This window comes from Aspergillus japonicus, assembly GCF_003184785.1.
Source record: "Aspergillus japonicus CBS 114.51 unplaced genomic scaffold BO86scaffold_25, whole genome shotgun sequence".
NCBI classification, from domain to species: Eukaryota; Fungi; Ascomycota; class Eurotiomycetes; order Eurotiales; family Aspergillaceae; genus Aspergillus; species Aspergillus japonicus.
Window position 1 is genome coordinate 76,064 of NW_020291662.1, and position 14,099 is coordinate 90,162.

At 51.5% G+C, this 14,099-nt stretch overlaps 3 protein-coding genes across 3 annotated transcripts; 1 reads left to right on the top strand and 2 right to left on the bottom strand.

Annotated features, from left to right (window-relative positions):
- Positions 1-5,746: 5,746 nt before the first annotated feature.
- Positions 5,747-6,394, bottom strand: BO86DRAFT_379405 (uncharacterized protein; the record flags this gene model as incomplete). The annotated part of the gene is made up of 2 exons (XM_025670678.1): positions 5,747-5,961; positions 6,073-6,394. The coding sequence occupies 2 exons, from the start codon at positions 6,392-6,394 to the stop codon at positions 5,747-5,749; spliced, it is 537 nt and encodes a 178-aa protein (XP_025527475.1).
- A 2,161-nt stretch (positions 6,395-8,555) lies between these two features.
- Positions 8,556-10,236, top strand: BO86DRAFT_430507 (Zn(II)2Cys6 transcription factor domain-containing protein; the record flags this gene model as incomplete). Its single annotated transcript, XM_025675703.1, has 2 exons — positions 8,556-8,632; positions 8,687-10,236. 2 exons carry the CDS (start codon positions 8,556-8,558, stop codon positions 10,215-10,217), a joined length of 1,608 nt encoding a protein of 535 aa, XP_025527476.1. The 3' UTR covers positions 10,218-10,236.
- A 526-nt stretch (positions 10,237-10,762) lies between these two features.
- On the bottom strand, positions 10,763-13,763 carry BO86DRAFT_456349 (ankyrin repeat domain-containing protein; the record flags this gene model as incomplete). The annotated part of the gene is made up of 6 exons (XM_025677159.1): positions 10,763-10,960; positions 11,028-11,343; positions 11,442-11,996; positions 12,063-12,626; positions 12,657-13,017; positions 13,351-13,763. 6 exons carry the CDS (start codon positions 13,761-13,763, stop codon positions 10,800-10,802), a joined length of 2,370 nt encoding a protein of 789 aa, XP_025527477.1. The 3' UTR covers positions 10,763-10,799.
- Between the last annotated feature and the right edge of the window lie 336 nt (positions 13,764-14,099).

A 14,099-nucleotide genomic window follows, 5' to 3' on the forward strand; every position in this document is an offset into this window, starting at 1 on the left:
CCCCTTAAGTCAGCATGAGGATTTCAGGTATTGGCTAATTGGCCGATCCTCGCAGCAAGCGAGCGCTAAGTTTCAGCTGGGTGCCTAAGGTTGACGGTGTTTACTGCAGCGAGATGGCCAATAGCGGTGATGACAGCTGTCGCCGGCCACTTGGTAGGCATCCCATGGCTAGACACAGAAGGGCTGTCCAGTGCTGTTGCTGCCCGTACGAGAGAGGAAGCCATAGGCCAATCATGAAGTGTCTGTAGAGCCATTCCGACCATAATGATTGAGTCACCGCGCCTGGTTGTTGCCCAGCATATGTCGATGACTAAACACAGGCAGTGAGGCGGAGGAGCTGCAACAAAGCCTTGTATGCCTCATCGGGCAACACTGTCAGTTATAATGGCTCTCTGTTATTGTCAATCCCCCATCTCTGTGAGATCTATCTCATCTTCTCTCCTGTTTCTGGATCAGACCCTTAAACCTTACACCCACCCTTCGTTATTCACTCGCTGCTGGTGGCTTGAAATCCCGCTCGAGCCGCTCTTTCCTTGTCCTTATTAACGTACTTGCCAACATGCAGGTCGCGGTCGAAGATGACCTCCTCTCGTTGACCCATTCCTTACTACTAGATGACGTGCGCGTCACTGTCCTAGTCTCTCAAATTCAATTCGAGCCATACCTTAGCCCGTCGCAAGATGAAACTCTGGCTACACTTGCGGGAGTGGATGAGGAGCTTCGATCGTTGCTGCGACACATAGTTCTGCCACGGACGCATATATCACCTGCAGCTGCACACCTTGCGTCGCTTCTGCGAGGGTGCGGATACTCTATCAACCTAGTTGAGCGGCAGCTGCGACTTTATGGCTCCAGCTTCGGTGCGCGAGGTTATATCACCGGTCGCTGGCCTCAGGCCCTGGTAGCCCTGCAGCAATACAAGGTACTTCTCCGCGAGGTGCTCCGGCTCTTCAATCCCAACAGGTAAGTCCGATCTCATGATGATTGTACTGGATCTTCGTCTCATCAATCCGAATTATTCAGTCTTCACCCGCCATTCGAGGAACAGCCACTCGCACCCGATATCGAGTACCAAAACACCATCATATCTCGGCTCTTACAAGACCAAGTTGAATTCGAAGCCTCCCACTGGAATGAGATCTACCAGAGTCAGGATGCAGCCGAAGTGCGCTCGGAATACCCCCCCTCCACCTATGTCACTCCTCCCAGCAGTATCAGGAATGGAGATGACCCAGAAGATCCGCCGATTCCCCTGCCACAGTTCCAGCCTTCCCAGATCACCCACGAGCTCACCACACATGAAGTTCAACAAGCTAGCGACCGCGAGCGCGGTCGCATCTACACCATTCTCAAATCCATCTGGATATGTGAAAGTCAAAGTACACAGGAGCGATCAAAATTCCTGGCACAAGCGATCCGTGCCAATAGCGTCGATGGCGTCAGCCTGCTACTCGATCTGGGGATCGGAGTGGACCAACCGTGCAACAAGGACATACCTCTGTGCTTAGCTGCCCGACTGGGACACGATGGAATTGTCCAGATGCTCATTGAGCGCGGAGCCACCGTGGAAAAGCGAAGCGGGTTCGGCAGTACGGCGCTCATGTCGGCGGCGGGAGCCGGGCAGACCTCCACCATCGCTTTACTACTAGACAACAAGGCCGACATCAACGCTCAAAGCACGTCCAAGGGGGCCAACGGCTTCACGCCGCTGATGAAGGCTGTGAAATCAGGGCACCAGAGTGCGTGCCGTCTTCTGATCGATCGAGGCGCAGACACGGGCATTCAGAACGACGCAGGCGAGTCCTTGTTGCATGTCGCCATTCAGACCGGTCGCTCGGAGATTATCGATCTAGTTCTCGAAGGCCATGTTCAGATTGGTGTAGCGGACCAAAACGGTAATACTGAGTTGCACCTGGCTGCCAGCAAAGGACTGGTTGGGTTGTCGACGCTTCTTCTGCAGCGGATGAACACTATCGTCAAGATTGCCAACCACAAGCAGGAAACCCCACTACATCATGCCACACGCACCAGGAGCCCCGAGCTTGTCAAGCTGTTCCTCGACGAAGGTGCCTTTCCCAATGCGCCGGACCACAAAGGGAGGACGGCGCTCCATTGTGCGATTGAGAAAGATTGCTCGAGTCTGGTTCATCTGCTGCTTGAGCGAGAGGCTGATCCAGATTTCCGCGACAAGAATGGGAAGACGCCGCTACACTATGCAGTGGAGCTGGCCAAACTGGAAATCGTCCAAATTGTACTTCAGAAGGCGCCCGTGATTAACATTGAGGACACGAATAAAGAAACGCCGCTCCATTACGCCGTCAAGTCTGGCAATCTCGCTGTCCTGCAGCTCCTGGTGGCGCAAGATGCTGACCCGAAGTGGAAGGTCAGTGAAGGAAAATCTCTCGCTGAGTTCATCATGGAATCGTCGCTGTCTGAGGAGTTATCGATCGGTATGTTGCGGGACCTTCTACGCCAGCATAAGCACGGGCAACCATTGGCTGTTACCTTCGGGTTTCCTGCACTATCCAGAGCGACCAGAGAACGTAAGATGGCGCTCGTGAGGCTATTCTGTGACCAGTACCCAGAGCTTGTCAATGACAATCCACCGCCGGAGTCGGGGCTCTGCCCTCCGCTCCATGAAGCGATCAAGCAGAGCTACCGGGAGCTAATCTATTTCTTTTGTGGGCTTCACCCAACTGACATGAACATCCATGATCACGAGGGAAATTTGCCATTACACCAAGCTGTGGATAAATGGCAAGATGGACTGCTAACCAAGCTCATCGTCAAGGGGGCTGACAAGGACCGGCCGCATGCGACCAAAGGTCTGCCACCGTTGCATTATGCAGTCCAGAAGCAAAACCTCCGGGCAGTCGAGGAGCTTATAGCGAACAACGCAGATGCTGAGAAGCGGGTGAACGGGGAACAGTGCGACTGGTGCAGGAGGCATTCGCGACCAGCGGGCAGGAATGCGCGATGCATTTTACTGGCCATTCCGGAAAAGAAGCGCGAGCCGGACTGGGAGGCGATCAATGTCCAACTCTCACAAGTACTGAATCCCCGGCCGTCTCCTAGTCCCGGCTCGGATTCTAGTGGCGGTGGGAAGAAAAGGAGGAAAGTTCGTTGACATATCTAACATGCTCTCAACTTGAGTAAATGAGAGTGGTTGGGGTGGGGGTGAGACTGCAGGGATTAGTCACCCTGCACATGCAAACTCGCGGTGCATGTGATGTGGGTGGTGGAAGTGATTGCAGGCGCTTTGGCCCATGGAAGCTGATGAGCTGATACCAACCTTGCAGGGACTGGGAGTTAAAGATAGGGCTCGATGTCAAGCGGTGAGTCTCCTACCCAATCCGGAATACTGGGTCGTGTCAGAAGGTTGGGTGGCGTATGACCGAGATACCTTATCTCCCACCATGTCTGACGTTAGAGTAGTACAATCCCTGTCAACCATCAACCACGCCTGTCATCCTTACCTTAAAGTCATCGCGTAATCAGCACGCGGGGGCTCTGACGCCTCTTTTTTCCAAAATTCTGCTCTCGCCCACAGCTCGCATGGTCCATCCCATCCACATTTGTTTGTCCCCTGATTCATAGCCCCTCGGGGGCGTCCCATTTCATCCATGCTCGCTATAAACACTTCAAATGGACGCCAGCGAACTCGCCCTGGTTGGTATTCCATCATCCTCCCCTTGTTCGTGCTCATTAATCATCGCCCTAGGTTGCTATACGTGCAAATTTCGAAAGGTTCGATGCAAGTCCGAGGCACAGGAAGGTTCACCAGACGGACTATCTAGCTGTGCTTCTTGCAGACGGCTAGGGCTGGAATGCCGATGAAGCGCCCCGGTGGCCGGGGAACATTACAGCCCACCGCCAAAACGACGACAAACTATCGGTCGCAGACGTGAGCGATCGCGTTACATCAAAGCGACGAAGCCTACTGAGTCGGTAGCTGACGATAACGAGGTATCTCGGGTGAGTGGTGGGGAGCGAAGCACCGGCTATCCAGCGACGAGCCCAGCTGTCGAGGTGCCAAGGCTTACGGAGCAAGGCAACGGTGCAACTGCCAATCAATCCTCTTCATTCGAACTTGATGCCTGCGTTGATATGCTGGGAGACCTGCCTTTTGACATCGAGTTCGGCTTGGACTTCACCCCGGTGGATCTGAATCTCCACCACGGGACCGGCCTTCTCGATCATCACCCGCTCTCGTTGTCCGCTGGGGGGCTCGCAAACCCGACGAGTCTCACAGATTCATTTCCCTCTCCACATAGCCTGGAGCTCCAAAGTACCACTACGCAAGTGTATGCCGACAAGCAAAGCACGAATGGCGATGGCTTCTTCCCCCGGGAGATCAACATAGGCGCAGAGGAGCAGCATTTGATCCAACACTATCTGACCACCATGACGGGCTACGCGAAAGTTGATGATGGCCCGCGGGGAGCTAGCAACTTATACACTACTGCATTCTCCCAGTCCCTTTCGTTCAAGCCTCTTCTATACGCCATTCCTGCCTTCTCTGTGTCGCATTTAGCGTTGGAAGATGGCACGTACGCTGTGAAGGCTTCCCATTTTGAGCAGCTGGCTCACGACTCCTTCGAGGTGTGCAAGCAGCACAACGTTTCCGAGCCTGAAAGCCTTCTCTCCGCGCTGTTTGTCCGCGCCAAGAGGGTTCATCTTCTTGCTGGCGATGTAGAGGTCTTTCATGCTCTTGTCAACGAAGCCGCCCACATTACCATGTCTGAACGCGGACAGCCTTTCTTCTCCGTTCCTTTGTCCAGATGACATTCATTGCCAGAAAGCCGTGGGGCTGATGTACTAATTGGCTCCCATGGGAAATAGAGTTTTCTCTCGATATCCAAGCCCCAGTGTATGAGCTGGCCTTTCGAATGCTTAGTACGTTTCACCTCATCCCTTTGCTCGAATTTAGAGCCTTGGCTGGAATATATACTGACATAAGTGGAACAGTGGGCACCTACGTACTCATGATCATCGTCCCATGCTTCCAGCTGGCGTGGTATAACTACGAGAATCAGCGGCGCGAGCAACTGGCGGCGGCTCATAATCATACTGGACAGGCTAGTGGAGATGATGAGGATGACGATCGGATGGATTTCGAGCAGTGGGAGACGTTTCGATATGCTATGTAATCGTTCCTTTGGGAAAGGATGTTGGGCTCTTGGGCGGGGTTTTAAGTCTTGGTTCTAGATTGATGAGAAAGTTAAGGTTCCACATGGGTATATAAATTGAATATTATAAGGGGCAAATTGAATTTGTCTTGGGTAGTTCTATCTGCAAATGTTCACTACAGTCTCTATTGCGACTCTTAGAAATATCAGACTGGCATTTGGTTAGATGTGATGATGGGGATGGATCCTTCTAGCCCTAAATGCCATCGGCATGAGCCCGGGGCTTGATGTGTATGAGGGACAAGCCGCGAAGCCAAATCAATTATGTGTACTCTCCGAGCTTTTGTAACACGTTTGGTTTCTTTTCTATTTTTGGTCTTATCGTCAGTTCCATTTCGTCGTTTCGTTTGTGATTCTGTCCACAAGTGCAATTCCGAGTTGAAAAGACTACATGTACATTGTGCAAGCAACAGTGCGATGGGAGTATGTGGTCGAAAGAACTGTGCTTGGTCCGAGTTTTTTTTGAACTAGTATCAACTTATATCACAGTCATCACTGAACTCATCTCCTAATACCCACTGCAAATACCGCATTCCAGTTCGCTTCATGTGTCCACCTCATGAGAAATGCACTCGTTCCACCGTCTCCCGCCGTAGAACCTCGGCATCCTCAGGTAACAGGAACCCCGACTTCATCTGGCGGGCAATCGCCGTCCCGGCCCGCCTGCGATATGCTGCCATGGAATTTATGGCTGCATATCGGTCCGGGTCGACGTTCTTGATCTTCTCGGTGGCTGAGGGGGCTTGCGAGTCGACTTCGAGCCAGGCGTGGTCTGTTCCCCCCATCGCAATGTAGGCTGTGTTAGACCCATTTCCCTCGAGTTGATCTCGTCGATCCGGGTTGCTTTCGCGTGATCAGAATAAAGGATAGGGAGGCGACTCACCATTGCGCATAACCCACCGATTTACATGCCGCCAGATACTCGTCCCGCCCCACAGGTGCGAGGGCTCGGCGACCACGAACCCTGAGAATCGGGCGGGGTCTGCGGGCCGCCGGAGTAGCAGGCGCGTGCAGTATGATTGGCCCTGCGCGGTGCCGGAGATCAGGTACTCCTGGCTGATGAAGTCGTATTCCGGGAGGAGGTCGACGTGGTAGGGTTCCAGGAGGATTGTCGGGTGGGAGGGGTCGGTCTCCGGGACGAAGGTCACGGTTGGTTCGGGGATGGCGAAGGTTTTGGGTGAAATAGGGGATTCTTCGTCAGTCATCTTGTTGGCACCTTTCTTGCTTCTTGGATCTTCTTTCTGGTTGTCTATTTTGCTGTTTTTGTGGAGTCGACTTGTTGAGAACAATGATGTATGGCTGTGGTCGGCAAGTGCAGTACAGGGCGTTGCGTCACTTCCTCGTGCTTTGATCTCCGATTACGATTTCGAGGCAAGAATAGCGATAGGAGGTCAGATTCACTCTTCTATTAACTCTACTGGGAACCCTGTCCGGCATTCCACATTTGTACTCGTAGCACTTAAGTTATGCTGTCACTATACCTAGCCACCCAGCCCGACAAGGTCACGTGCCGACCGACATACTCGGTGGAGCTCATCGGTCACTGTTACCCCATGACTTCACTTTCTTGGCGATCGGTAAATCTCGCATTTCTAAAATGTGGGAGGGTTTTATGCCTTCCTTTTGTTATTCGATGTAAGTTTAACCCTCCGCTGAGCCTTGTAGGAAGTGTGGTCTGGTCGATTGTTGCAGGTCACGTGCAGATGGTCAGCCCGGTAGGGCGGCAACGATTCAATCAATCAGGCGCTGTAGGTAGCATTGCTGGTCGTCATTTGAAGTCTCAATAACAGGGAGACATCCTTTCTGGAAAGCAACATGTAAGATAAGTATATTAAAGTTCGTATTTCAACGTGTCTTTAGCACGAATATATTTTGCCAAAGTTTTCTCTGTTCAACATCGCCGCTGTTGGTCAATTGATGGATCCCGTTACAAATCTCTCTCCCACTCATCGCCTTCTGGAATTTGCGAGAGCTCGGTTACTAGAGATTCGTCCGCGTTCAACCTATTAAGCGTATCAGGGCTCTTGTTTGGTTAGTTCTGAAGAAGTCTACCTACCTACTAATGGTCACCAGATTTCCCTTTTGAATAGTTGCGCAGCGTTTAGGCGGTGAAGATGTCCCGCGCTCATGGTCCAATCAAAAAATCTGAATGGGACGTTAGAAAATACAAACACCTCGAGAAGGAATTGAGAGGGAATAGGGAATATCTAAGTAGGGAGGTCACTGTACTGTCTACCCTGCGATTTGTTCTATCCAATTCTCTCAATGTTCACGTATACCTTTAGCTATACATGGTTTTCTCCAGCAGGCCGTGAGACAACACACACTGTACTAGAAATTAATAATACATTGAGCGATCGAACTGGAATATCAATTCTAATCATAATCTTCTGTTGATGGTAAGATAAAATTTGACTGAGATATAAAACAATTAAGCTTTATGACTGAAAGCTTAGTGTCTGCTTTTTGACGGGGGTCTGCTGACTGGGAGACGGGTGAGTCAAGGTGCGTAGCGTGTAAAATGGTAAGGGACGACTGGATCCTGCTGATTTGAGGCTCAAAGATAGTATAGTGACTTTGACCACTCACATACAGCAATATAGGTTTGAAAACTCTAGAAGGGTCTGTCCGCGGCTCCCTTTCCATAAGCATCTCTCTATCCCCGAGGCGAAGCGGGGGGCCCCTCGGAAAGTGGAGAGTTAACCCCGAAGGGGAATTTATCCCCGACACCCCACGGAACTCTGGCCCCGTCCGAGCAAACTCTGGCTAGCTCTGTACATTGAAAAGAAAAAAAAAGAAAAACGGAAGTATGAGCAACGAATGATACCAAAAGCATGTAGTGCAGTAGGTTTGATACATAGTGATGCAGAAGCCAGAAGGGAATCGGTATGTACAATAGATATGTTGGTAGTCTGTGCTTATCCTATACGGGACACTAGCAAACATATTATCGAACCAGTCTGCGGCCATAGGCCGTTAGTGAATTTAGTTCAATATATTATAGACAGACACACGGCACAGTTCCCACATTTCTCTGCGCCTCTCAGCCTCTCAGGGGCTGCAAACGCATATAATGACTGCAAGCGAGGAAGCAATCGCACGTGGGGATTTATTCATACCTAGCTAGCTGGACCCCGGATCCAAGGAAAATTATCCCTATCAGATCCATGTTTCCACCACTGACGACTTTCAGATCAGAGCTGGGCCAAGACTAGGACCTGCGACCGTTGACCACGGCTTCATAATCAAGTGTGTGCCTTGCACTTGAAAGAATGCGTTTTCTCCTGTCTCGTGCTGCGCAAACGGAGAGATTATCATATTTGTAACCCTCCTGCTATTCGCTTGCAGGCTAACCAAAAAGCTACCATGCCTGGAACTGAACCCATAATACCTGCCCGTCGTCGTGCATACACGAGATCAAAGACGGGATGCCGCACCTGCCGGTAAGTGCTCTGCGGAGGAACTGCTGCCCATAAATCCGCCTGATATACGTGCAGTGCGCGCCGCATCCGTTGCGACGAACTGCCCGGTGCGTGCAAGAACTGCACGTCCACCGGTCGGAAATGCGACTATGATCTCCATCGACTCCCCTGGGGGCGACAAACCACCTTACCCCAGGTGGTGTGTGTCCAGCGCCATGGATGGGTTCTGACGTCGGACGAGCAACGCTGCTTCTCGTACTTTCAGCACCGCACCGTGTCCAGTGTCGCGGATCTGTTTGATTCCCCACTCTGGGAAAGCCACATTCTGCGCCTGAGCTTCACGGAACCGGCCGTCTGCCATGCGGTGAACATGCTGAGCGCGATCCAGCAAGCCGCGGAGACCAATGGAATGCGACTCACTGGGGCACAGGCCGATGATGATCATTTGAAGTTCGCGCTGGAGCAGTCGGTGCGGGCATCAGCCTTGCTGCGACGCCGGCAGGGATCCAACGACCCGCAGCTGATCCACACCGTTCTAATCTGCTGCCTGTTGTTCGTGATCGGAGAGCATATGCGGGGCAACTTCGACACTACTATTGTGCACGTGAAACACGGGGTGCGAATTATGAGCGAAGCACAGGCCCGCGGGCAGAGATTTGATCCGGCTCTGGTTGATTATTTTCACCACCTGGATATGGAGGCCGATCTATATTGGAAAACTGTGCAACAGGAAGATACCAAACGCGAGGAGCCGGACTGGGTGACGAAGGATTATCCGATTGTTATCCAGAGCGTGGCCGATGCCCGAGTAGCGTTCATGAGGATCAGCAACCACTCAATTGGCTTTATTGGCCACGCCTGGCAAACGCCGAAAGCCAAAATTCTTGCTGAATATGACGCGTTCTGGCTCGCTCGCCAGCGGATTCTCTCACGCTACCAGCAGTTCACTCGGGTCCTCAACTCATTCTATCAGACCCGCGCGCAGACGCTGACGAGCAAGGAACATCGCGCTGTCACTATGCTGCGGCACCTCGAGGTAGTCCAGACAGTCTCGTTGAAACTCACGCTACACGACAGCAGTGATGCAAGTGACCAAGCACGGATTATCACGGATTTCACCACCTTGCTATCGAGCAGTCTCGCGGTTATAAGCGCCCTCGCCCGCAGCACGACGACCGTTATCATCGAGCCACTCGTCCTCGGTGGTCTGCACATCGTGGCGACCCAGTGTCCGGACTTCACGTTGCGGGTTCAGGCCCTTGACGCCATGCACTCCTGGCCCCACAGTGAGGGGCTGGTCAACTCGGAGGTCTGGGCCGCGCTGGCGACCGAGGCGCTCAGGGCGGACCTTCTACAGCGCATCGCCCAAGACGGAGAGAACCGGACCGGGGTAGCGTATCCGACGGAGACTGATCAGTTTCTAGTGGAGGTCTTGAGATCGAGTCACACTGCGAAGGACTGGGCGCCTGTTCGTGCTAAGGATTTGGATATTGGGGGCCTGGTATCACCGTCGGATTTGGGGTCTCGTGGTGATAGTTCTGGGGTGGCGCGTCACCCTGGAGATGACGAGGTATGTGCGGCCGAAGTGTTGCCACAATTTGTATGAGCAATGCTCATGATGTGAGACCATATCATTGCAGACGAATCTGCCCACGCTTTTCATATGGGGAAAGCGGAGTTCTAGCAATAAAATGATCCGTGCACCCATCTCGTATTGGTCCGTAAGAATATTGTCTGACAGATGTTGTCTTTACCTATCAAGCAAGTCCGGAGATTCCTGATCAAAGAGATTGAGAACCCGGCCTGGCTTCTGCTCTTCCAGTGTTGCACACCCGTTGGGCATCATATGTCTATAACGGTTCCAGACCTATGATGACGGCAGTAAAATGCTAAACGAGTGTCTGTATAAGAGCATACTCCGGGAGGCTATTCATGCCACATTACAGAAGCCCGGTTGCCTTAAAATCTCTATACTTAACAGCTTTACTGCCAATCAGACCGCCCTGCCTAACATAGCCCCAAACCGCGAAATGAGATACACTGATATGAGTACATACTCTCATCAAGCGTAAAGAGCCACAGCTGATTTACGATAAGTATTGTAGGAGAGTACCGAGGAGCACCTGAATACGGCGTGCTGTCTGGGCCTCGTCTATCCTTCGGTCGAGTGAAGCGCCCAGCAACTTGATCACTGTCTCTTTCTGTTGTCACTGATCGATGAGTAGTTGTATTGATCGAGAGTCATGTAGGACTGCTCCTGGTTTGTGGGGTCCTCTTGGGACTCAACGGGCTCCGGAAGCGATTGCCTCGGACAGTTGTGGTCCAGTTCGCGTGGCCACTTTGACCAACCTAGAAATGGCATCTACTACACATGTTAGTTGTCCTGCCGGATATATTATAGAGACGTCCTACTGACATATATCGCAGAACAATGTTGCGTGGTTCTCTCTGCCGGGCTCTGATCGCAGACACCCTTTGTCCCGGCCATGGAAGTCAATGTCACCGTGCAAGGATCCGAGTAGTCCGCGAGAAAAAGGCACTGTTGGGCTCACCTGTACCACATATTGGGGCTTCATATAGGCCTTGTGACCACCAGCATCCAGTATAACCTGGTTGTTGTCAATGAATGAGGCGAGTGGTCGGTGGTCTTTATTCGTTAAGCTTTTGTCCTTCGACAGACGGACCAAAAGCTCCTGGATCATGTCAGTCAATGCGATTGGACCCGATGGGTACTAAGTATACCTTCACGCATCTTAGCTGTGGCAAAAGCTCGAAGTTAGCTTGCGGGAGAGATTGAAACCGGAGAAGCACCTAGGATGGCATCTCTTACATTGGTCACCGGGATATGTACCCATCTTACGTCTGGTTCGCTAAGACCCTTTTGCGCTTGCTTTAATTCTTGCTCCATCGCCATCTTGGACTCTTCGGGATCGTCTATCTCGCAAGAATCTCCTAGGGGATTAGCTGGCGGAGCGTTCTGCAGAGCATCTCTTAGTGTTGTGACTTCGCGATACTTGCAGTCATACATGATGGTTTCAGGCCCCTTGCTGTAGATGATATCGATTACCGGACAGTGCTTGAGATGGAAAAGAACATGGCAGTGATCCTGACCGTTTTCGCAAAGGAAGTCGAGCACCGTACCCCTTGGTGAACCGAAGTCTGAGGCCGGATGTTCGAAGCTAGGGCGATGATGGTCGTCTGCCGGGGCCCTAGTTTGCCGAATCGGCGGAGGATCATTGAAAAGCTCGAGGATAATCTGACCATTCTTGTCATCTTCACCCCAGAATTTGGCTTGCTCCTCGGCATGCTTGATGTCATCCTCAGTAGGGTATTCTCCGTTAGAAAGGAGCCACCAGAGGACAACGGGCTTCTTGAGTGACACGGCCTTTCGAAGCACATTTTACGTCAAGGACGCAGATAACAAATACTCGAGGTAGTGGCTCAAGTATACCTCATTGTCTGGAGACTTATAGCGGGCTACCAGCTCCAGGATTCTGTCTTGATCTTCCTCTGCTAGATTGACAAAATGCTCTCGATCCTTGCCGACGCTCTGATCCAAGACCTTCCATAGAAAACTTTCGATATCCCTATGGCTTGAAGAACCCCCGCAGGCGGATAAAGATATTAAATTCTGTTCATCCCCCTTGTTATCGAACAGGATTCTCACTATCTGCGACGGTGGAAGGACAGGAATTCCATGGCTTTTCACGTCGCGGATATCCCGTTTGTCATCATCATGCCGATCTGCCATTGATTGTGCCTCTAACCAGTGTAGCAGAGCTCGAATGAAGGAAAGATTCTGACTGCTAATTCCCAAACTAAGGAGATCGGTCGCATGGGAGTCGCCCATTCCTGACTGGCCGTATTCAATTCTCAATATAGTGTCTGTGATAGTAATATCGGCACCGAGTGCGGCCACAGCAGCCCATGACATGCCCTCTCGATCCAGATGTGGAAGACAGTGTGATCCAGCCAAGTACTTGTCTAAAATAGCCTTCTGTCGATTCAGAACGGCCTAGTATATAATTGCATCCATATGATTCACAATAATTTTGGGATTGTCCAACCTGAACTTCATAGTAGGCGTGTCGGTGGTATCAGTCACAATAAAGGGCTGATCCTGCTCATGGAGACTCATAAAATGGAGGAGAAGATCGGACACATGCTTTATCTCCCCGGAATCCGGAAAATGTGGTTCATCTTGTGCAGGGAGCTCGGGGAAAAGCGCCTTGCTTTCCAGGTTCTCCAGGACAGAGCTTAGTGAATATCTGTCAGCGGCCAGCCACAGATCTGTATAGTAGAGCGTATTCTTTGCGGATACAAAGTCTCTTCGCTTTTCAAGAGCCTCTCTATGCGTTCCCTTGTGTAAAGGTGGCTTGCTCGCTAGCTTGAAGTCTACATCAAGCCTATTGAGAATTGTTTCTAAATTCTTCAAGGAATTGTGAGAGGCAGCAAGCTGCAGTGCGGTTGTTCCGTTATCTGTTGTGGCATACAAATCCGCACCTCGTTCGAGAAGGAGATTAAAAATATCAGGGTATCTTTGGATAGCAGCAACATGACGTGCCGTTCAGCCGGCATCATCCTTTTGATTTATGAGTGGATGTCCTTGGGTGGTGGAATTAATATTCTTGTCGACGAGAATTCGAGCCACGGATTGACGTCTGGGGCTAATAGGTCGACAGTACCCGTCCCAAGCTGCCAGATGCAGCGCGGTCCTTCCACGCACCGTTTTGGCCTACGCATTTACCCGGTGCTCCAGGAGATATTCCACAAAGTGGAGTTTTCCTCTGTACGCTGCGTGGTGCAGTGCTGTCCATCCATCATCGTCACATTGGCCCAGAACTTCACTCGCGGCATTGTCCGAGCATGCCTCAGTCTTCTCAACCAGCGATCTGACCATCTCAGGGCCTCCATAATCTATCACAAAGTGCAAGGCACTCTTCCTGTCCTTGTTCTGCCTCTTTATGAGTTCAAACCCACCCCTCTCAAGGAGTATTTGGAAGGTTGCCATAGAGACATTCCGCCGAGTGGCGAAGTGGAGTACGGTATCTCGAAGCTCATCGGTTTCGGCGAGGATGTTGGATCCCTTTTCCAACAGCACACGCACAGCTCTAGCATGATCCAGACCACCGGCGAGCATCAAGAAAGTCATCCCGGCCCCAGAATCGAATCCGTCCCCGGGAAACTTGAATTCAAATGAGTCTTCGAGATCCAGACTGGGGTGACCATTCAGGAATCGTTCGACGGCAGCTTCGTCGCCGCTGAGAATGATCCTTTTCAACTACCTTTTCCAGCCCAGCTCCGACGCACGGGCCCTGGTATGTAGGTTGGAGCCGGTGCTTGAATGTTCTATTCAAGTTAGAACCAACATGAGAGTATCTCGATTGGGGTAACATTACCATCCTCCATTTCTAATATTGTTCTGTGATAGAGTTTCGCAGAACCAATCTCTGAAGGGGTAGGCAAAGCTTGGGGGAAACAGAGAAAT